The sequence below is a fragment of the Scophthalmus maximus genome, chromosome 12, assembly GCF_022379125.1.
Source record: "Scophthalmus maximus strain ysfricsl-2021 chromosome 12, ASM2237912v1, whole genome shotgun sequence".
Lineage (NCBI taxonomy): Eukaryota > Metazoa > Chordata > Actinopteri > Pleuronectiformes > Scophthalmidae > Scophthalmus > Scophthalmus maximus.
The window spans coordinates 25,060,001-25,082,805 of NC_061526.1; the positions used below are offsets into that span (position 1 = coordinate 25,060,001).

A 22,805-nucleotide genomic window follows, 5' to 3' on the forward strand; every position below is an offset into this window, starting at 1 on the left:
GAAGAGCAGAGAGTCTCCTGGTGTAGACACCATGTAATCCCTCGGACCGAGAGGACGACTCCCCCTGACTGAGGGAGATGTCCAGAGAGCTCACCTGTCCACACAGAGGAGACAGATTACACCTGTAGACATAGATTACACCTGTCCACACATATTACACCTGTAGACACAGATTACACCTGTCCACACAGATTACACCTGTAAATACAGATTACACATTTTTTATATCATCATATATAAAATAAAATGATAATGTTTAAAATATGAACATCATACGGTCTCGTCAGGTTGTTCCAGAGCGATGTGCCCTTCAGGGTCTGTCGGTGAACGTTGACTCTTCATTGTTCGCAGCAGCAGAATCAGAAGAGCTGATAAAAACATTAACAGGATCATCACTGCGATTCCTCCAGCCAGTCTGCTGTCCACATCTCCAACATCTGCTGCTCATGGAACACACCACGAGGGACTGGAAACAGAAAGAGGTCATGTCAGTGAATGCACCACAGGGAGAGGAGACAGAGACTGTGAATCACATCTCGTCTTCAGTTCTTCTTCTTTCTCTGGACGATATGATGAACAGTTAATTCACATCACATCTCTGACGTCACTGATCGTCTCTGACATCACATCTCTGACATCACATCTCTGACATCACTGATCGTCATTGACATCACTGATCGTTTTCTGACATCACATCTCTGACATCAAATCTCTGACATCACTGATCGTCTCTGACATCACATCTCTGACATCACTGATCGTCTCTGACATCACTGATCGTCTCTGACATCACATCTCTGACATCACTGATCGTCTCTGACATCACATCTCTGACATCACTGATCGTCTCTGACATCACTGATCGTCTCTGACATCACATCTCTGACATCACGTCTCTGACATCACATCTCTGACATCACATCTCTGACATCACATCTCTGACATCACATCTCTGACATCACTGATCGTCTCTGACATCACATCTCTGACATCACATCTCTGACATCACTGATCGTCTCTGACATCACTGATCGTCTCTGACATCACATCTTTGACATCACTGATCGTCTCTGACATCACTGATCGTCTCTGACATCACTGATCGTCTCTGACATCACATCTCTGACATCACATCTCTGACATCACATCTCTGACATCACATCTCTGACATCACTGATCGTCTCTGACATCACTGATCGTCTCTGACATCACATCTCTGACATCACTGATCGTCTCTGACATCAAATCTCTGACATCACATCTCTGACATCACTGATCGTCTCTGACATCACTGATCGTCTCTGACATCACATCTCTGACATCACATCTCTGACATCACATCTCTGACATCACATCTCTGACATCACTGATCGTCTCTGACATCACTGATCGTCTCTGACATCACATCTCTGACATCACTGATCGTCTCTGACATCAAATCTCTGACATCACATCTCTGACATCACTGATCGTCTCTGACATCACATCTCTGACATCACATCTCTGACATCACATCTCTGACATCACATCTCTGACATCACATCTCTGACATCACTGATCGTCTCTGACATCACGGATCGTCTCTGACATCACGTCTCTGACATCACTGATCGTCTCTGACATCACGGATTGTCATTGACATCACTGATCGTGTCATATCGAGGGGGAGTGACCTCACCACAACATTAACATTACATAGTTTGTCTACATTAGTGTAGACATCCTTTATCTGATCCAGGTGTGAACAAATGTTATTTATTATATTACATCATGAAAACATGATCATATGATATGATCACCTGCTTGTCCTCTCTGCAAAACTTCAATATCCACTGATGCTGAAACTTCTTCTCCTGATTCTTCATCTCTGGCGACGACCTGCAGCAGAACTTTACACGGATCAGTTCACACGTCATCAATATTCTGAGCTCGGATCAGATTCACCCTGAAGCTTTTGCATTCAATCTTCTGTCTGACAATTTCTTGTCATGTATTAAATATTCATAATTTTCTAAATACTTTATTTATGAACATTTGAACTACAACCCAACTATTTAGAAATAAAGTTACAGTTGAAATTGAGTAAGTGTTCGGTATATAACATATATATAACATATATGGAACATGTATGTAACATGTGATATAAACTCTTGTAGTGTCAAGGTGACTCACCTGGAGGACGTGGCGGTCGGAGGCGAGCAGTCGCTCCGTCCGGGCGATCACGATCCCCCTCTGAGTGACTTGGTACAGTCCAGATGGAGGTCGAAGGGAATAGTGGATGTTTGGATTGAGGCCCTGTGATTGGACAGCAATGATGACTCACCAGGTGTCATACAGGTGACAGAACAGGTATCGCTTCAGATGTTCTTACGTCAGCGAAGTCATGGTCGGACGCCTGGACCTGTAACACCTGGTTCCCATAGGTGCAGACGATGGAGACGGGGCTAGAGCTCTGGATGATGAAACCTTTGAAGGTGGTTCTGTTAAAAACCGGAGGGAACGTGTTCTCGTAGAGAACTCTGACCGTGACCGACGCCACGCTGCACTTGAGCCTGTCGTCCACCTGACACACCTGGACGGAGGAAGCACAGGTTAGGGGACGCTCACCACTGATGTGAGGTAGGAAGTCGTAACAGGAAGTGACATTATTACCATGACTCTGAGTGCGAAGTCTGGCGTCAGTTTTCGGTCGTCCACAGCTCGAGTTAACCTGAGCTCACCTGTCAGGTTATTGATCACAAACCTGCCTCGGTCGTCACCTGCTGGATCAGATGATAAGCACATGATCAAGGTCGTGACCTCATTGTGTTTGTCTGATGGTTGAAGATGTCAGATGCCTTCAACACCAATTCTAACTGGACTGATGCACGCGACAGGGAACAGGTTGAGTGACACGTCATTGACACGTCAGTGACACGTGATGTGACACTTCAGTGATCATTGGTCAACTCTCCTATTCATGTTTTCATGTTTTCTCCCGTGAAGTTGATGGTTCAGTATTTTCCTTGTTCTGCTTCCTGACATCGTCACGTGTGACAGGTGTTCAGCGTCATGTATGTTTTTATATCAACTCAACCTGACACGATGCTGAACATCAGAGACGTGTTGATTCCTCTGTCTCCATCCTCTGCGCTGATTGGACCAGGAGAAAAGTCCAGAATAACATCCTGAAACACACACACACGAACATCTGCATAATAATTCTTAAACAGAAAAAACATTTGCAGTATATATACACAAACACGTATCAGTGTTCAACGTGTGTCAGGGTTATAGATTTATCATATATTATATATAGTTATATTTTAAACTGATCTCAGCAACCACCAGATGTGACTGATGAACATCTGAACATCTGTAACATCTGTTACCTGCAGATGTTTACCTCATGTTTGTGTGTGATGTTGGCGGAGTAGGCAGGGCTTATGCAGACAGGAACACCTGGAGCGACAGGTGTGCAGGGAAGGAAGTGAGGATACTGGTCGTCTCCATCCTCAACGTTCACCGTTACAAGTGCAGACGTGTTGAACTCGTCCACAGTGTTTGATTCCTGAGTCACATCACACAAACAAAAACACTAAATTCACCAAGTTCTTATTGTTGTTTTCAGGGTCAGGGTCTGGGTCAGAGTCTGGGTCAGGGTCAGGGTCAGAGACAGAGTCAGAGTCAGAGTCAGAGTCAGAGTCAGAGTCAGGGTCTGGGTTTTGGTCTGAGTCTTGGTCTTGGTCTTAGCCTTGGCCTTGGTCTGGGTCTGGGTCTTGGTCTAGGTCTAGGTCTGGGTCTTGGTCTACGTCTGGGTCTGGGTCTGGGTCTGGGTCTAGGTCTGGGTCTGGGTCTTGGTCTGGGTCAGAGTCAGAGTCAGAGTCAGAGTCAGAGTCAAAGTCAGGGTCTGGGTTTTGGTCTGAGTCTTGGTCTTGGTCTTAGCCTTGGCCTTGGTCTGGGTCTGGGTCTTGGTCTAGGTCTGGGTCTTGGTCTACGTCTGGGTCTGGGTCTGGGTCTGGGTCTGGGTCTAGGTCTGGGTCTGGGTCTGGGTCTTGGTCTGGGTCAGGGTCAGTGTCAGGGTCAGGGTCACCGTCTGGGTCTGGGTCTTGTTCTGGGTCTTGGTCAGGGTCAGGGTTAGCGTCAGTGTCAGGGTTATGGTTAGGGTTAGGGTTAGGGTTAGGGTCTGGGTCTTAGTTTTTATTTTTCTCATGTTGTTGTTTGATTGTTTGATTGTTCTTGGGTCCAGACCCGGTTCTACCTGGGCCCAGATGACGAGCTGCAGGTGACTTCTGGTTTCGTAGTCGAGAGGTTTGTCCAGAACGACGTTCCCGCTGTTTGGTAGATCGATCCTGAAGAATCGGGCGTCCGGCTGCAGGTCACAGGAGACAGGTGTGTTCAGCCATGTGACACGACGTGGACAGGTGTGTGTGGACAGAAGCATGTGGACAGAAGTTTGTGGACAGAAGTGTGTGGACAGAAGTGTGTGGACAGAAGCGTGTGGACAGAAGTTTGTGGACAGAAGTGTGTGGACAGAAGTGTGTGGACAGAAGCGTGTGGACAGAAGTTTGTGGACAGGTGTGTGTGGACAGAAGTGTGTGGACAGAAGCGTGTGGACAGAAGTTTGTGGACAGGTGTGTGTGGACAGAAGTGTGTGGACAGAAGCTTGTGGACAGAAATGTGTAGACAGGTGTGTGTGGACAGGTGTGATCTTACTGATGATTTATCGATGATGTAACGGATCATGTCTCCGTCTGCGTCAACAGCTCTCACAGTGAAGATCACAGAGTCGACCGCGGTCAGCTGCAGACACGAGACACTGAGTTCACTTGTTAACTCATCTGACAGTTAGTTGGCTACTTAGTCAACGGGTCAGTTAGTAGGTTAACTACGTAGCTAGTTAGCTTGTTAGTTATTAAGTTGTTAGTTAGTAGTTCAGAGGTCTGTGGCAGATCAGGCAGTATTCTGAAATCACAGCCACCTCACTCATTGACTGGTAAGTAGTGTGGCGTGAGAAAGTGGGCGGGGTTTAGGCTCATGTTCTACCTCGTTGATGGTGAATGGTCGAATCGTTCCCTGCAGGAAGTTCGGTCTGTTGTCGTTTTCGTTCCCGATCTTCACCAGGATCCTGAACTGACTCTGAGGACACAGTTTGTTCACAGCTGAGAAATGATGTCATCAACATCACTGACGTGGTTGAACGTGACGTACCTGCATGACATCATCCTCATAACAGGTCAGCTCCGCAACCAGCACTGACCCCTGAACCTGAGAGGCAGACAGGTGAGTGTTTTATTTCCTGCCTAGAAGTTTTCAGATGCAGGTGCTGGTCACAGTTGATCGGACCGGACCTCTCTGTCCAGGACTCTGGAGAGCGACGTGTTGAGTCTGATGGTACGACCGTCCAAGTAGAACCAGTCGGCGTTGACTCCGCTCAGACAGAGTCTCACAGCGTTTGCTCTGGGATCGCCACTGACGCTGATGTTGGCGATGAACTGACCCGTCGGGCTGTTCTCTCTGACTGACGCCAAGATGTCCTTCCCGCCCCGACACATACTGGCTGAGGACAATGACAGAGTGAAGGGAAACAGTTTGTTTCTGTTTTCTCTTCAGAACCTCAGTCGTGTTCTTACCTGTGACAACATGAAACGATAGCTTGAGAAACACCTGCCACAGCAGCAGTCTGCAGCATGTCAGCATCGTCCTGCACCTCGTCCTCGCCTCGTCCTCGCCTCGTCCTGCACCTCTTCCTGCACCTCGTCCTCTGCTCGTCTTGTGAACAGTGAACCGTTAACACAGGTCAAATTAACCCAAATGTAATATTGCTGACCAATCACAAGAGGGAGCTCAGTTAATATTAATAATACAATAACTTACTATAGTTATAGAAGTAATTATCAAACACCCTTCGTGAATAAATCTGACATGACGTCAGACTTTAGACACACACACACACACACACACAAACACACACAAACACACACACACACACATTTATAAGTATCTATGTAGCACTGACCTCTCTCTCTCTGCTTGTCCACAAACAGTTGGTATCTCTCGCCCTCTGTCCGTTCAGGCTGATATCAGCATCATGTTTTTCATGTTTTCATGTTTCATCAGCAGAGAATCAGGTTTTTATTCAGAGTGAACAGAGAGCAGCCTTTCACTGTGTGTGTGTGTGTGTGTGTGTGTGTGTGTGTGTGTGTGTGTGTGTGTGAGAGCATTAACAAAGAGCTTACAGAGCATTTTTGAGCAGGATAAGTAGGTCAATGATTTAACCTGTTCATCACTGTACTGCATTGACTGTACTAACACTGAAGTAACTGTACTAACACTGAAGTGTCTGTACTAACACTGAAGTGTCTGTACTAACACTGAAGTAACTGTACTAACACTGAAGTGTCTGTACTAACACTGAAGTAACTGTACTAACACTGAAGTGTCTGAACTAACACTGAAGTAACTGTACTAACACTGAAGTGTCTGTACTAACACTGAAGTAACTGTATTCACACTGACGTAAGTGTACTACTAAGGTGTTACTACACCTGGTCTATTACTTCACCTGGTCTGTTACTTCACCTGGTCTGTGACTACACCTGGTCTGTTACTACACCTGGTCTGTTACTTCACCTGCTCTGTTACTACACCTGGTTTATTACTTCACCTGGTCTGTTACTACACCTGGTCTGTTACTACACCTGGTCTGTTACTTCACCTGGTCTGTTACTACACCTGGTCTATTACTTCACCTGGTCTGTTACTTCACCTGCTCTGTTACTACACCTGGTTTATTACTTCACCTGGTCTGTTACTACACCTGGTCTGTTACTTCACCTCCTCTGTTACTTCACCTGGTCTGTTACTACACCTGGTCTATTACTTCACCTGGTCTGTTACTACACCTGGTCTGTTACTACACCTGGTTTATTACTTCACCTGGTCTGTTACTACACCTGGTCTGTTACTTCACCTCCTCTGTTACTTCACCTGGTCTGTTACTACACCTGGTCTATTACTTCACCTGGTCTGTTACTACACCTGGTCTGTTACTACACCTGGTCTATTACTTCACCTGGTCTGTTACTACACCTGGTCTGTTACTTCACCTGCTCTGTTACTTCACCTGGTCTGTTACTACACCTGGTCTATTACTTCACCTGGTCTGTTATTACACCTGGTCTGTTACTTCACCTGCTCTGTTACTTCACCTGGTCTGTTACTACACCTGGTCTATTACTTCACCTGGTCTGTTACTACACCTGGTCTGTGACTACACCTGATCTGTTACTTCACCTGGTCTGTTACTACACCTGGTCTGTTACTACACCTGGTCTTTTACTTCACCTGCTCTGTTACTACACCTGCTCTGTTAGACCCGAACATAGAACCTGAGAAAATGAAAATGCTAAACTGAGTGAAACGGTTTAGAACCGGAAACTTCAGCCACGATATATTCCAGTTACTATGCAAAAAAATTATATCTACTATAAAATAACTAAAATATTAATATGAGAAAATACATAGACTACATAGATTTCTAATATCAAATAATAAATAAAATGATATATAATATAAAACATTGAAAATAATAGTATCATATCAGAGTGTATAACAAATAGTGTGTAACGAGTGTTTGGTGTGTAGCTTCATGTTAACATGGTGATAATTAGCCTTCAAATATCAGTGAAACTTCACATCAGGTTTTTATTGTTCAACATGTTTATTACATGTAGCAGTTGGAGGATGTGTGCTCCGTGTTACCATGGTAACCCCTTCGTTTTCCATGGCTGTTGTCCCTGAGAGTCCATGGGTATTTTCATGTGGTTTTATAAAAAAAAAAATTTCAATGTGTCTCCTTGTCATTTGACAAATAATCTGGTGTGTCATCACATTAACGTCACAGATAAAATTATTATAAACTTCATTACAATATTCTCTCAGTTTGGTTTTCTAAATCTTTTTAAATCAATAAAAGCCAACAGACATTTAAAACCTTTAAAGAACATCGCCATGAAAAATGTCAAATATCAAAGAACGATATTTGTCTCTGGGCTGATATGAAAATAGCCCTACAGTTGTAGTTTCATGTCCCACACCAGATCAGCTTGTGAAAGACGTTCCTGAACTCGGTGTTGAAGGCGGTGTAGATGACAGGGTTGACAGCGCTGTTGACATAGCCGAGCCACGTTACCACAGAGATGAGGGCGGGGCTGATGTCACATGACTGACACAAAACTTTGGTGACATGGACGATGAAGAACGGTGTCCAACAGGCCAGAAACACACCTGAGACACAGAGAGAAAGACAGTAAGAAAAACTTGACTTTAGAGAGGTTCAGGTTCAGGTTCAGGTTCAGGTTCTGGTTCTGGTTCTGGTGCTCACCCACGACCACTGGCAGGACCTTCATGGCTTTGCGCTCCCTCCCACTGACTCTGCTGCTCTTGCTGTTTCTTCTTCTTCTCTTTGCAGCGGCGCTGTCCTTCATCTCTCTGCTGAGCCCCTCCCCCCAGTCTGTGACCTCTCCGTACGACACACTGTCCGTCCTCGGGTCACTCTTCGCCACCACCGTCCCCCCGTGGGACGGGCTGAGGTCAGTTGGCATCGTGTACACCACTTCGTCTTTCCTAGTTTTCGTGGTTTCATCTCGCTCTAGAGGTGAGCTGAGACGCAGGGAGAGAGCTGGACCTGGCCGACCCACCTGAGATCGACTCCGACCGCTCCACCGCCGCAGACCTCGAAACATCAAGTAATACAAGAGGAGCATGACGGGACAAGGCACAAAGAAGGAGCAGACGGACGAGTACACCACAAAACGGTCGTTCTCCAGTTTGCAAACGCTCGGATCACGAACCGGCACCTGGTTCAGACCGAAGATGACTGGACTGGCCACGCCCAGAGACAGAACCCAGGTCGCTGTGATGAGGGCCAGCTGACGGACACTGAACTGGTTCCTGTTGTACTGGAGAGGGACCACCACAGCAATGTACCTGTGATACAGTACAGACATTTTCATTTCTCTGATAGTCCCACGTGACTAAAGTCTGTCATCAGATCTAGAATCAAACAAATTGTCAGATATGTTGTGGGACATGTTGGACTCACCTGTCCACACTGATGGCACACAGGTTGAGGATGGAGGCGGTGCACAGCATCACGTCCATGGTCATCAGAGCGTCACAGATGTTGGTGGTCAGTGTCCAGACGCCCAGAAACTACAGACAGACATATAACCTCAACTAACAGTTTTAAACATCCTCATTCTGGTTTCTCACTGACATCTGAGCAGATGTGTTCTTATCAATAACTGTATATAAAGATAATCAATAACTGCATATAAAGAGGATCAGCGACTGTATATAAAGACGATCAGCGATTGTATATAAAGACGATCAGCGACTGTATATAAAGACGATCAGCGACTGTATATAAAGACGATCAGTAACTGTATATAAAGATGATCAGTGACTGTATATAAAGATGATCAGCGACTGTATATAAAGATGATCAGTAACTGTATATAAAGATGATCACTGACTGTATATAAAGACGATCAGCGACTGTATATAAAGATGATCACTGACTGTATATAAAGACGATCAGCGACTGTATATAAAGATGATCACTGACTGTATATAAAGACGATCAGCGACTGTATATAAAGACGATCAGTGACTGTATATAAAGACGATCAGCGACTGTATATAAAGACGATCAGTGACCGTATATAAAGATGATCACTGACTGTATATAAAGACGATCAGCGACTGTATATAAAAAGGTCAGTAACTGTATATAAAGATGATCAGCGACTGTATATAAAGACGATCAGCGACTGTATATAAAAAGGTCAGTAACTGTATATAAAGATGATCAGCGACTGTATATAAAGACGATCAGCGACTGTATATAAAGACGTTCACTGACTGTATATAAAGACGATCACTGACTGTATATAAAGACGATCACTAACTGTATATAAAGACGATCAGTGACTGTATATGAAGACGATCACTGACTGTATATAAAGACGTTCACTGACTGTATATAAAGACGATCAGTGACTGTATATAAAGACGATCAGCGACTGTATATGAAGACGATCAGCGACTGTATATAAAGATGATCAGCGACTGTATATAAAGATGATCAGTGACTGTATATGAAGACGATCACTGACTGTATATAAAGACGATCAGTGACTGTATATGAAGACGATCAGCGACTGTATATAAAGACGTTCACTGACTGTATATAAAGACGATCAGTGACTGTATATAAAGACGATCACTGACTGTATATAAAGACGATCACTGACTGTATATAAAGACGTTCACTGACTGTATATAAAGACGATCAGTGACTGTATATAAAGACGATCAGTGACTGTATATGAAGACGATCAGCGACTGTATATAAAGACGATCACTGACTGTATATAAAGACGATCACTAACTGTATATAAAGACGATCAGTGACTGTATATGAAGACGATCACTGACTGTATATAAAGACGTTCACTGACTGTATATAAAGACGATCAGTGACTGTATATAAAGACGATCAGTGACTGTATATGAAGACGATCAGCGACTGTATATAAAGATGATCAGTGACTGTATATAAAGACGATCAGCGACTGTATATGAAGACGATCAGCGACTGTATATAAAGATGATCAGTGACTGTATATGAAGACGATCACTGACTGTATATAAAGACGATCAGTGACTGTATATAAAGACGTTCACTGACTGTATATAAAGACGTTCACTGACTGTATATAAAGACGATCAGTGACTGTATATAAAGACGATCAGTGACTGTATATGAAGACGATCAGCGACTGTATATAAAGACGTTCACTGACTGTATATAAAGACGATCAGTGACTGTATATAAAGACGATCAGTGACTGTATATGAAGACGATCAGCGACTGTATATAAAGACGTTCACTGACTGTATATAAAGAAGATCACTGACTGTATATAAAGACGATCACTAACTGTATATAAAGACAAGCCAGATACCAGGGGACAATCATGATAATTTCTGCTAAGAGTAGACGTCGTCACTGACACTGACCTCAGAGTAGACATACAGCGGCAGCACCATCACGGCCAGCAGCAGGTCGGCGACCGCCAGGCTGACAATGAAGTAGTTGGTGGCGGTCTTCAGCGAGTGATGGGTGAGAACACTCACACACACCAGGACGTTCCCCAGGATGATGACCAGGATCAGGGGCAAGCCGAGGATCAGAACCAGGTAGTTGTGGTGCCTCAGGTGCAGCTCACCTGCGGCGCCACCAGGTGTCACATCATCCATGATGGAGGCTCCACACACTCAACATCTGGACTCCTCTTCCTCCTTCTCCTTCTCCTCTTCCTCTTCCTCCTTCTCCTTCTGTTTCTCCCTCAGTCGGTTTTATTGGTCAGGTCAAAGCTCAACCTTCATCTCTGTTCATCCTCTTCATCCTCTATTTTCCTGTTTCTCCTTCAGGTCTCCTCTGGTCTGAACTTCTATAAAAATATTCAGCATCTTTTCCTCCTCCTCCTCTCTCTCTCTCTCTCGCTCTCTCTGGTTATTGCTGCACTCTGATTGGCCGACAGTGGGGATGTAAACCCCCCTCTCTCTTTCTCTTCTCATCGTGTGATTCTTTTTATTCTCTGGGTTTTCCTCCTGTTTTTTGTTAATTAAAAGAAGCAGATTCACACAAAACCACAGAGTGAAACATCTTTACTTATAAAAATCTTTATATGTATAGAGGATATATAGTCTATACAGTCGCTGATCATCTTATATACAGTCAGTGATCGTCTTTATATACAGTCAGTGATCGTATTTATTTACAGTCAATGATCGTCTTTATATACAGTCAGTGATCGTCTTTATATACAGTCAGTGATCGTCTTTATATACAGTCAGTGATCGTCTTTATATACAGTCACTGATCGTCTTTATATACAATCAGGGATTGTCTTTATTTACAGTCACTTATCGTCTTTATATACAGTCAATGATCGTCTTTATACACAGTCCCTGATCGTATTTATACACAGTATCAATATCATGATCAATAACATGATCAGAGCAGCAGCTGAGACTCTTACTGATGTTTCCTGTTACAGACGAAGCTCCTCATGTAAATTAGCTGATTGTTATTAGCATTTGTAAGGAAACAGCAGAAAAGATCTTTTATCTTCATTCATGACGTGATTCATACATTATTCATCTCACACACACACACATACACACATTTCATTTGTTTTTTAATGAACAACGGCTGAACAATGAGTCGCTCTGATGTTACAGATTAACACATGAATGTCGACCAATCAAACCTTGTATTTATCAGTTAATGTAAAGTTCAGGTCACAGATTGATAAACAGTGAGACGGGATGACCTCTGACCTCTTCCCCATTGACCTCCAGATGTGTCGTCTGGATCAGTGTCAGGTTAATTTGAATGTTTCTGTTGATTGAGATGATATTTTAGATTTTATCTTTAGTTTGAGTGAATGACCTTCATCATCAGGCACCAAAGAATCTCAAATCATCTGTTAAAGTCAAATGAATTCATGTTGTGGTTGGAACAATGTTTCATTGAGAGAATATCTCTCATTTTTCATATTTGTATATTGGACTAGATGTTTCTGGATGTTGTGACTCTAGAAGAGGTGTTTTCTGGATGACGGTGACATCACAGAAAATAAGCTCTGTGATTGGTTGTTGGTGCAGAACCACACATAAAAAAATCTTTCACAAACTGATAGAGTAGATTTTTATTTTGTTTCCTGTGACGTATTATTCCCTCAGGACCGTTAAAGGACGTCGATGCGTCATCCATGTTATTTCTTTCCAATGCCCTCCGGGTCCCTGGTGGAGACGCCTGCTGTCTCGTCCCCGAACTGCAGGGAGGAGCCGAGGTTGGCAGTGAGACAGGTGGGGAGGAGGCAGTGTCTCAGGGTGTAGCTGCCAACATGAAGGTGAGACAGGTAACGAGGTGATGAAATAACGTCATTCATAGTGTTCGTCTTAATATGACAAATAGGAGAAATAATTAAAGCTGATCTGAGGTGTTTTAGGACCTGGAGCAGAGTTTGAGTCTGAACAGATTAAAAAATGAAGGTTGTTGATCTTTATCTCTTCATCGTCTTCTTCTTCTCTGAATCAGGATCTTTGATCCTTTCATCGAATGAATGAACGAATGAAAACAAAATAATTAAAATATCAAACCAATAATTATAAGATGAAACATAATAAATAATAATGTCATTAATGTAATGTAATGTGGGAGGCTCTGCCCCTGGCAACATCCTTAGCCAATAAGATTAGTGCACAGAAGTCAGAGGTCAGAGGTCAGAGTAGAGGAAGTAAAACAGAGTTGTCTCACCGGTGGAGATGAAAACTGAAAAACAAAGAGACAAGAGTAAACCAGATTGAAACTAAGAGAAGATTTTAAAAGACACAGATTCACTCACATGGTCGGAATCGAGTCTGTGTCGTTCCACATCGCATCACTGACGACAAACAAAACATGTCACAACATGCAGGTCTGGATATTAACATGGAATATTAATACGGAATATGTTCAGGAATATTAATATGGAACATGTTCTGGTTTATTGATATGGGATATGTTCTGACCTCCTGGCGTCGTCCTGCGTCTCGTTGACCCGACGAGACTCGAATCTGCAGACGAAGATGAAAACAAACAGGTTTGATTGTAGTTGTGATATAAATTATAATCCAGATTATATTCTACTAATGGGAAAGAGCACATTTTGTGATAAATTGTCACAAATGTGACAATTTATCACAAAATGTATATAAGATTCTGTCACGACAGCGACAACATCCATGTTTTACAATTAATAATAATTATTAAGAGGTTTAATCTGTTGATCCAGATTCTGAACACAATGTCACAAAGCATTTCATTATCATGAAGAAAAAACGTTATGAATACAAATAAACTTAAAATGTGTAAACATGAAAAGTTTGACTTTGTTTCACGTTCAAGTTCACCTGGTCGAGTTTTCGTCCTTGTTCTGCAACAGCTGGTGTAAACTCCCATAGTCCTGAATGTCTTGTCTGCAGACACGAGACAAACCATCAGGTTCACTGGTCCACAGATTTACTGATTAACTGGTTTGTTTAAGTGTCAGTTTGGATCTCACCTGCTGTGGCTGAGTGAAGGAGGAAGAGGACCAGCAGACACAGACACTGTCGTCATCATCATCATCATCGTCATCATCATCATGGGTGAGAGATGCAGAGCAACACAGAGAGAGAGAGAGAGAGAGAGAGAAATTGGAGGAAACTCGTCCCGACCGCTCTTTATACTGAACCGATCCGAGGTCAGACTTTAACTCCGCCCCTGTTTTTATACATCACGACCTTCAGCCGACCTTCATCTGTCCACAGGCTGAACGATGACACTCGTCAGTGTCGTTTCAATATTTACTGATGTCATCAGCTGATTTCAGCCCTGACCTCTGACCTGTATGTTGGTGTTTACAGTTGTCCCTGTGGCGACAGTTTCAGTACAAGTCAGATAAGACATCAGGTTCATGTTATAATATGTTCATGATTTAATCTTCATCACTGAAACGAACCGACTCAACATCAAAGTCAGACGTGAAAATATTACCTTTTAAAACATAAAATATAAAAAGGCAGATTTTGAAAACTAAAGGATTAAAACCACACGTTCACATCAAACACCATTTATTTCATAAGTTAACAAACATTCATTACAAGACTCAAGAGAAACAAAGAGGAAATGAACTCGGATGTTCGTGGTCGGTTAGGGATAGGGTTCATCGGAAGTCGTCGGCGGAGAACATGCCCTTGGCTCGGCGCAGGATGGAATCCTTGGACGCGTCGTACGGATGCTCTTTGGACGGGATCTCCAGCACGGCCGGGATCGACTGCATGTGGCCGTCGATGGCGTGACGGATCATCTCAGCGATGAACTGGTTGATCAGGATGATGCCGATGTCGTTACGAGCCAAGAAGCTCCTGAAGAGAGAAATTGGATTTGACCAAAACACATCAGTTATTTGTCTCTGATGGAGAGAAAGTTGTGTGATGTATATGTACGGTGGCCCTGAGGGGTCACTGATCCTTAGGGAAACTTCTTCATCAATCTGACAACACACGCTCAAATAGACGGACGTGTTTCCATACAGAGAATTTAATAATTACATCACTTCTTCTAGTTTAATATGAATGAATCTGTAACATCTTTATCTCTTATATTTAACCCTGATGATTCTTCAATATGGGTTGAAGGTCAGAGGTCTTACAGCGAGAGAGAAGTGTGATTATGAATCATAAAGCATTTCATGCTGAATGATTGTGAATCCATCCTTCAAAAAGATTCCATTTCACTCTCATCTTTCTATTGCGATGTGACCTTTGGAGTTCATCTTGTCGTGAGATATGATTTATGATTTATGAACAACACGACTCGTTCTTACTTGAACGTCTCCTCGATCTCGGTGATGCTCGTGTCCTTCTCCACCACCAAGAAATTCGGTTTCCGGTTCTTGTTGAGTTCACCGATCCCACCGAGCAGGAAGCCGGTACACGTGTCCTCGTCACCGATAACGGCGATCAGTTTCCCGCGGCCGGCCATCGCGACGCGTTCAAGGACGAGATTCAACCAAGAAACGGAGAAAATAATTCGGCGTCTTCTTGACAGACCGTCCAGATCATGTGAGGGAGTCAGCTGACGGACACTTCCGGTCTACTTACAGACACCCGCGCCCTCTGCTGGTTAATGTTATTTCATCTCATGAAATAAAATTAATCTGAACTCCAGCTGGAATCACCGACATTCACACTCAGTTTTAATGTTTTCATTATCTTGTTAGAATTTCATTTCAATGTTTTCTCTTTGTTATATTATATTCATAAGAATAAGCAGCAGGCATGCTGCCTTCAGGTGTTCTCTGTAAATCGGTAACTCTCAGGTCTGGTTAAACATCCTGTTGTCTGTACCTTTGGTTCTGTTATTATTGTTATCACACAATAACGATATATGACCATTGATTAATAATATAAGAGAAAACGAGATGAATAAAGATCATATAAGATAAATCTCTATCATCATCATAATCATCACTACGTTAAGTGCTTTGGTGTTCAGAGTGATGGTATTTCCAACAGGCACGAGAACGTCTCATTGATCACGTGAAAAAGTCACAAGCAAGACGGAAGCGGAAGTGAACAACAACAACAACAAGCTGAGAAAAAAAGTAGAAGAAGAAGAAGAAGAAGAAGAAGAAGAAGAAGAAGAAGAAGAAGAAGAAGAAGGAGAAGAAGGAGAAGGAGGAGGAGAAGAAGAAGGAGAGGAAGAATAAATACAAATGGTGGGTTGATACGTGAATGTTTTATATTTTTTAATCCTGTTTAGAGAGTTACTCAACTCTCACTGTGACGTCGAGCCTGTTAACCTGTTATCAGTTAGCCGTTAGCCGTTAGCTTCACCGTGTCCGTCTCGTCCTCAGACCACCGCGGCCCTGACCGCGGGTCTGGACCGGATCCCGGACCAGCTCGGATACCTGGTGATCAGTGAGGACGGAGTTCTGGCCGTGAGTGTTTCATCTCATGAGACATACATTCATGTTCCGGTTTGAATTTTTCAGCGCTTTGGGTTCATGAAAAGCGCTTTAAAAATGTTATATGTTATTATTATTATTATTATTATTATTATTTTAAATAAGAATATTGTCAATGTAGATTCTTGTCAGTCAAAGAAACATTGTTCAGTTCTGATGATTCTTGTGAGCAGTTCAGTGGCTGCAGGATTATTCACTGTCTGATCATAAATACATTATAATTATAAACATTAAGGCAGTGAATGAAAAGAAAATATGAATCTGATTGTTTGTTTGGAGGTTGAACCTCGTTCACATCAGGATCAAATATTATAATTTAATGTTATATTTTTATTATTAATATGTTGAGTTGACGTTTTGTTCCTGATGATTAAAAAAGGTTTTCACTCGATTTCTTCAGGAAAAGTTTGATTTTAAATTCATTGATGTTTGAAACAGTTTTTTTAGACTTTGATACTCAACACCTCGATAGAAAGAAAAAGGTCCAACACACAAATATCTTTCTTACTTTTTAATAAACAACCAGCACAGTACAGGTCAAATGCCTACATTATATATATATATATATATATATATATATATATATATATATATATATATATATATATATATGTATATTAATTCAAAATGTTTAAGTTTTATGTTTCTCTATCGTTGCTTCACGTTGTATAAATAATTGTTACATTTCAATAAAACAACACTGTAATAACTTTGGATTCTGATAATAAGAAGATGAATAATGAAAATAATCATGAGTTAAAACATGAGTCCCCCCTCAACAAGCTTTTTAATGAACGACTAATAATTATCTAATAAATTAATAGTGTAACTGTCAGGGGCCAGAGCTATGATGCAGCGTTTACTTTTAACAGTAGAACTTGTTTTGTTAGTTTTACTGACCTCTGACCTTTGACCCCGGACGTCAGTCGGCAGGTGAGCTGGAGAACGACGAACACACGGCGGGTGTGATGATGGAGATGGTTCGAACGGCGAGTCGCTTCAGGTTACAGGGGTCAGCCGATCCGCCCTTCAAACGCATGTCAGGTAACACACACACACACACACACACACACACACACACACCCCTCCGTAACGTCTCACCTGTGGTCATGTGCTTCTGTCCGCAGTGATTCTGGAAGACTTCGTTTACACGGTGACGGTATCTGGTCAGAAAGTTTTCGTGGTCAAACGACAGAACAACCAACAGGAACCAATCAGCATCTGACATTTGGAGGTCATGATGATGAGGGTCAGAGGTCACAGTGATCAATGTGTGATTGTTGTATTTAACTGTTTGTGTGAATAAAACGATTCATGATGTTTTTTTCTCATTTTGTTGTCAATCAGCTGATCAGTGATTTAATCTTTGTGTAAATCAGCAGAAAACTGAAAAGTGAATCTTTAATGTTTCACTCTCGAGCAGACGGATGAAAAATATATTCAGAAATGTTTGAATATTTTGAACTGGGTTCAAACCCTAACCCTAACTCATGAACACTTGATAATAACTGATGTACCTGACGTCACTTCCTGTTAGTCCGAGGCTGGATTCAGATCGTTTCCTCTCTACTGGTCCTTGACCAGATGTTATGATTTATATGCAACAGTAACTTACATCTGGATCATATTCGTACTCTTCTATTTCTTCTTCTTCTGCAGATTGAATCGTTGACGTTCGTTCATGACGCGTCACATTAAATATCGCTGCCGCAATGAATTGTGGGTCTGTTTCTCCTTTCGTGTCACAAAGGAAGCTCCAGGGTGTCCTCTGCTAAAGGAGATAGGATAGGAAGCATTGAAGCTCCTTTCCTAAGCACTTAGAGAATCTGAACATTATCATGGTGCTGAGGAAACACTTCAAGATTTAGGAAACTTCCTCAGCAGATTTGACAAGTGGAACACAACCCAGACCAAATGGAGATATTATTATTTTTATTATAAATCAGGTATTGTTGTCATAGACTTCTATAGGAACCAGCAGCGCGTCGCCCCCTGCTGGTCACTCAAGACGTTCTGGACCCGCTGCCTACGTCACGTTTCATAAACCGTCTGCTTTGGACCTGATTCGGTTTAAAACGCGAATCTTTATTGAATTGTGTGAGTTTGTCAGTGTGTGAATCTTCTGTTATAAAAAAAGTTTCTACAGACTCCTCTGACGCTGCCGCGTCTCGTATCGTCCACCAGAGGTCGCTGTTGTCAGTGTGTGAATGGGGATCGGAGGAGGACTGATGGAGTCCACGGAGCTCGGTCGCGATGAACCCGTTTGACGGCTCCGGTTCTCCGCGACACGAGGAGCCGGCGGACGGCCGGTGTCCGTGGTCCCGCTTCACCTCCTGGCTGGAGTGCGTGTGTGTCGTCACCTTCGACCTGGAGCTCGGACAAGCTATAGAGGTACGGCGTTAGCTTAGCATCGTGCTACCTCCAGGGTGATACGTGATCACAACAGACCGACTCACCCACCGCGAAGTACCGGGCTTCGGGAACGGGTCCGGGCTGTCGGTCATGTTGTGACAACGTGCAGAAAGCTCTAATGCGTCATGTATGATGAACAATGTTCTTCATGAGGAACCTTAAGTCGATTCTTTTGTAAGTGCACATCCCATGTTCTCCACTGGGGGGGGGGGGGGCTCTTCTCCATTAGAGTAGCACTTCATCATGTTCTTTCACCTGTAGTAGGACCATGTCCACGTGTTCTTCCTCTGGGGCACTGCCATGTAGAGAGGACACCTCACAACAGAACCCTTTTCCATTGGAAGGGAACCTCACAAGGCATCAGGTGTTCTCCTGAAGACAGGTTATCACATGTTCCTGCTCTGAAGAACCTCACAGGTCATCAGGTGTTCTCATGAAGACAGGTTATCACATGTTACTGCTCTGAAGAACCTCACAGGTCATCAGGTGTTTTCATGAAGACAGGTTATCACATGTTACTGCTCTGAAGAACCTCACAGGTCATCGGGTGTTCTCATGAAGACAGGTTATCACATGTTACTGCTCTGAAGAACCTCACAGGTCATCAGGTGTTTTCATGAAGACAGGTTATCACATGTTACTGCTCTGAAGAACCTCACAGGTCATCGGGTGTTTTCATGAAGACAGGTTATCACATGTTACTGCTCTGAAGAACCTCACAGGTCATCGGGTGTTCTCATGAAGACAGGTTATCACATGTTACTGCTCTGAAGTACCTCACAGGTCATCGGGTGTTTTCATGAAGACAGGTTATCACATGTTCCTGCTCTGAAGAACCTCACAGGTCATCGGGTGTTCTCATGAAGACAGGTTATCACATGTTACTGCTCTGAAGAACCTCACAGGTCATCAGGTGTTCTCATGAAGACAGGTTATCACATGTTCCTGCTCTGAAGAACCTCACAGGTCATCGGGTGTTCTCATGAAGACAGGTTATCACATGTTACTGCTCTGAAGAACCTCACAGGTCATCGGGTGTTTTCATGAAGACAGGTTATCACATGTTACTGCTCTGAAGAACCTCACAGGTCATCGGGTGTTCTCATGAAGACAGGTTATCACATGTTACTGCTCTGAAGAACCTCACAGGTCATCGGGTGTTTTCATGAAGACAGGTTATCACATGTTACTGCTCTGAAGAACCTCACAGGTCATCAGGTGTTTTCATGAAGACAGGTTATCACATGTTACTGCTCTGAAGAACCTCACAGGTCATCGGGTGTTCTCCTGAAGACAGGTTATCAAATGTTACTGCTCTGAAGAACCTCACAGGTCATCGGGTGTTTTCATGAAGACAGGTTATCACATGTTCCTGCTCTGAAGAACCTCACAGGTCATCAGGTGTTCTCATGAAGACAGGTTATCACATGTTCCTGCTCTGAAGAACCTCACAGGTCATCAGGTGTTCTCATGAAGACAGGTTATCACATGTTACTGCTCTGAAGTACCTCACAGGTCATCGGGTGTTCTCCTGAAGACAGGTTATCAAATGTTACTGCTCTGAAGAACCTCACAGGTCATCGGGTGTTTTCATGAAGACAGGTTATCACATGTTCCTGCTCTGAAGAACCTCACAGGTCATCAGGTGTTCTCATGAAGACAGGTTATCACATGTTCCTGCTCTGAAGAACCTCACAGTGCATCAGGTGTTCTCATGAAGACAGGTTATCACATGTTCCTGCTCTGAAGAACCTCACAGGTCATCGGGTGTTTTCATGAAGACAGGTTATCACATGTTCCTGCTCTGAAGAACCTCACAGGTCATCAGGTGTTCTCATGAAGACAGGTTATCACATGTTCCTGCTCTGAAGAACCTCACAGTGCATCAGGTGTTCTCATGAAGACAGGTTATCACATGTTCCTGCTCTGAAGAACCTCACAGTGCATCAGGTGTTCTCATGAAGACAGGTTATCACATGTTCCTGCTCTGAAGAACCTCACAGAGCAGCCAATTGGGAACTTCGTCTCGTTGTCACTGAGAGTTTGGATTAGTAAAAGGGTGAAGTGATATCATACAGCAGAGATGAGATGTGTCTCTCACTGAACCATGTACCTGTGACGTGTGTTCAGCTGTGGACACTATGATGTCATCAGAGACCTGCACTGTTTCTTTAATAATAATAATAATAATATATTGGATTTATAAAGCGCTTTTCAAGCACCCATAGCTGTTTCTTTGTGTTGCATTCACTGACACTGTTTGTTTGTGTTGCGTTCACTCACACAGTTTGTTTGTGTTGCGTTCACTGACACTGAAGTGACAGTGTTTGTTTGTGTTGCGTTCACTGACACCAGTCTTGTAAAACTTGTGTTTGTGTCTGTTTCCAGCTGCTGTTTCCTCCAGATGTGAAACTCACCGAGAAAGAGGTAAAATATTCTTCTTCTTCATCGTCACTTCATCAGTTAATTGATCATCATTAGTTCATCGATAATCAGTTCATCAGTTCATTGATCGTGGTATTGATTATGTTGGTTATGATCTGTCGTCAGAAAACCACTATCTGCTACCTGTCCTTCCCCGACTCGTACTCAGGTAAACTCCGATTAGGCTGATGAGGCTGACCTGTGCTGGAGGTCAGAGGTCACATGTCCCGTCTGTTATTTCCCAGGATGCCTCGGGGACACTCAGTTCAGCTTCAGGCTGCGTCAGTCAGTGGGTCGCAGAGCGTCGAGGTCCAGAGAAGACATCTATAACCGAGACGCTCCGGTCACACTGCAGGTGAGAGCTGATGGCTGATCAATCACCGATCAATCACTATCAACAGCTGACAATTAACATTCAACTGTCACTAATGTTTTTCTAATTCTGATATACATTTTGATTATAATGATGTTGAGTGTGAGATTCTCTTCAGGAAATGAATTCTGGGACATCAATGACTTCCTGTTTGTCCGCACCGTCTCTTGTGTCCTCAGAAGGAAGTGTCCCATTTCTGTGGTTACGTCTATTTCAGACAAGTGAAGGACGTAACAGTAAAGAGAGGATATTTCCAGAAGGTGAGGTCGCTTTCTAACTCCAGGACGTTGTCTAACACCTGCACTATTTATCACCCGGTCACTGTCTAACACCTGGTCACTCTCTAACGTCAGTGTTAGACAGTGACCGGGATTATGACCTCATAGATTCAGATCTCAGAGGTCATGAACACCAATAGGACCCTTCCATTAATATTTATGATTTTATGTTATTAATTAAAATCCTTTGATGCAGTGAACTTTTCTGTTAAACCAGGTCAGGCTTTTCACAATAAGACCGTTTTCACAGCTGTTCACTTTGTCATGTGACACTTGAGTGACAGGTGTCTGATCAAATGAGCATCTGTGTTTCAGTCTCTAGTGTTGGTGTCCAGGCTGCCGTACACTCACCTGTTCCACTCGCTGCTGCAGATTATCGCACCTGAGTTCTTTGAGAAGCTGGAGCCCTGCCTTGAAACTGGTGAAGTCATGATAACATCATAACCACAAACCAATTGGAACAGAGCACTGAAGTATCACCTGACCTCTTTTACTCGCCCTCACAGTTTGTAACGAGATTGACCAATGGCCTTCACCTGTGCCTGGAATGACCCTCAACCTGCCTGTGATGGGCGTGGTCTTACAGGTGAGATGAGGGGGTGTGGTCTCACAGCAGTGACTTAACACAATGCATGCTGGGTAGAAATGTTATGAAACCAGCTGCAGTCAGACAGAAAAGCTGTTCTGAACCACCTATATGTCTTCATA

At 43.2% G+C, this 22,805-nt stretch overlaps 5 protein-coding genes and 1 long non-coding RNA gene across 11 annotated transcripts in view; 2 read left to right on the top strand and 4 right to left on the bottom strand.

Moving 5' to 3' along the window:
* The window catches only part of LOC124850866, a 626-nt gene extending 188 nt beyond the window's left edge, over window positions 1-438 (bottom strand). Inside the window, exons 1-2 of the long non-coding RNA XR_007031922.1 lie at window positions 277-438; window positions 1-94 (exon numbers count right to left, since the gene is read on the bottom strand). The exon at window positions 1-94 is cut by the window's left edge and continues 188 nt beyond it. This is a non-coding gene — a long non-coding RNA (uncharacterized LOC124850866). The remainder of the gene's footprint in view (window positions 95-276) is intronic.
* A 6,773-nt stretch (window positions 439-7,211) lies between these two features.
* LOC124850865 (D(4) dopamine receptor-like) lies at window positions 7,212-11,703 on the bottom strand. Its single transcript, XM_047336369.1, has 4 exons — window positions 11,041-11,703; window positions 9,094-9,195; window positions 8,366-9,017; window positions 7,212-8,268 (listed from the first exon to the last, which is right to left on the bottom strand). The coding sequence occupies exons 1-4, from the start codon at window positions 11,305-11,307 to the stop codon at window positions 8,066-8,068; spliced, it is 1,224 nt and encodes a 407-aa protein (XP_047192325.1). The 5' UTR covers window positions 11,308-11,703; the 3' UTR covers window positions 7,212-8,065.
* A 1,046-nt stretch (window positions 11,704-12,749) lies between these two features.
* Window positions 12,750-14,559, bottom strand: LOC118291083. Of its 4 annotated transcripts, none has more exons than XM_035619008.2 (6): window positions 14,163-14,559; window positions 14,011-14,076; window positions 13,630-13,674; window positions 13,464-13,502; window positions 13,376-13,390; window positions 12,750-12,954 (listed from the first exon to the last, which is right to left on the bottom strand). In XM_035619008.2, exons 1-6 carry the CDS (start codon window positions 14,243-14,245, stop codon window positions 12,831-12,833), a joined length of 372 nt encoding a protein of 123 aa, XP_035474901.1. In that variant the 5' UTR covers window positions 14,246-14,559; the 3' UTR covers window positions 12,750-12,830. The 4 variants fall into 4 exon arrangements, with proteins under 4 accessions (XP_035474901.1, XP_035474923.1, XP_035474913.1 ...); XM_035619030.2 differs by having other exon boundaries at window positions 12,750-13,167; XM_035619020.2 differs by lacking the exon at window positions 13,464-13,502.
* Window positions 14,560-14,695: 136 nt separating this feature from the next.
* On the bottom strand, window positions 14,696-15,729 carry LOC118291103 (V-type proton ATPase subunit F). The gene is made up of 2 exons (XM_035619048.2): window positions 15,468-15,729; window positions 14,696-15,006 (listed from the first exon to the last, which is right to left on the bottom strand). The coding sequence occupies exons 1-2, from the start codon at window positions 15,623-15,625 to the stop codon at window positions 14,805-14,807; spliced, it is 360 nt and encodes a 119-aa protein (XP_035474941.1). The 5' UTR covers window positions 15,626-15,729; the 3' UTR covers window positions 14,696-14,804.
* A 561-nt stretch (window positions 15,730-16,290) lies between these two features.
* LOC118291109 (ragulator complex protein LAMTOR4) lies at window positions 16,291-18,302 on the top strand. 2 transcript variants are annotated; one of them, XM_035619070.2, is made up of 5 exons: window positions 16,291-16,361; window positions 16,500-16,583; window positions 17,537-17,654; window positions 17,738-17,859; window positions 18,270-18,302. In XM_035619070.2, exons 1-4 carry the CDS (start codon window positions 16,359-16,361, stop codon window positions 17,833-17,835), a joined length of 303 nt encoding a protein of 100 aa, XP_035474963.1. In that variant the 5' UTR covers window positions 16,291-16,358; the 3' UTR covers window positions 17,836-17,859; window positions 18,270-18,302. The 2 variants fall into 2 exon arrangements, with proteins under 2 accessions (XP_035474963.1, XP_035474954.1); XM_035619061.2 differs by lacking the exon at window positions 18,270-18,302 and having other exon boundaries at window positions 17,738-17,930.
* A 488-nt stretch (window positions 18,303-18,790) lies between these two features.
* Window positions 18,791-22,751, top strand: LOC124850857 (protein DENND6B-like). 2 transcript variants are annotated; one of them, XM_047336343.1, is made up of 7 exons: window positions 18,791-19,001; window positions 21,411-21,449; window positions 21,573-21,615; window positions 21,692-21,801; window positions 22,002-22,079; window positions 22,413-22,518; window positions 22,604-22,751. In XM_047336343.1, the coding sequence occupies exons 1-7, from the start codon at window positions 18,864-18,866 to the stop codon at window positions 22,690-22,692; spliced, it is 603 nt and encodes a 200-aa protein (XP_047192299.1). In that variant the 5' UTR covers window positions 18,791-18,863; the 3' UTR covers window positions 22,693-22,751. The 2 variants fall into 2 exon arrangements, with proteins under 2 accessions (XP_047192299.1, XP_047192298.1); XM_047336342.1 differs by having other exon boundaries at window positions 18,793-19,001; window positions 21,999-22,079.
* The last annotated feature ends 54 nt before the right edge of the window (window positions 22,752-22,805 follow it).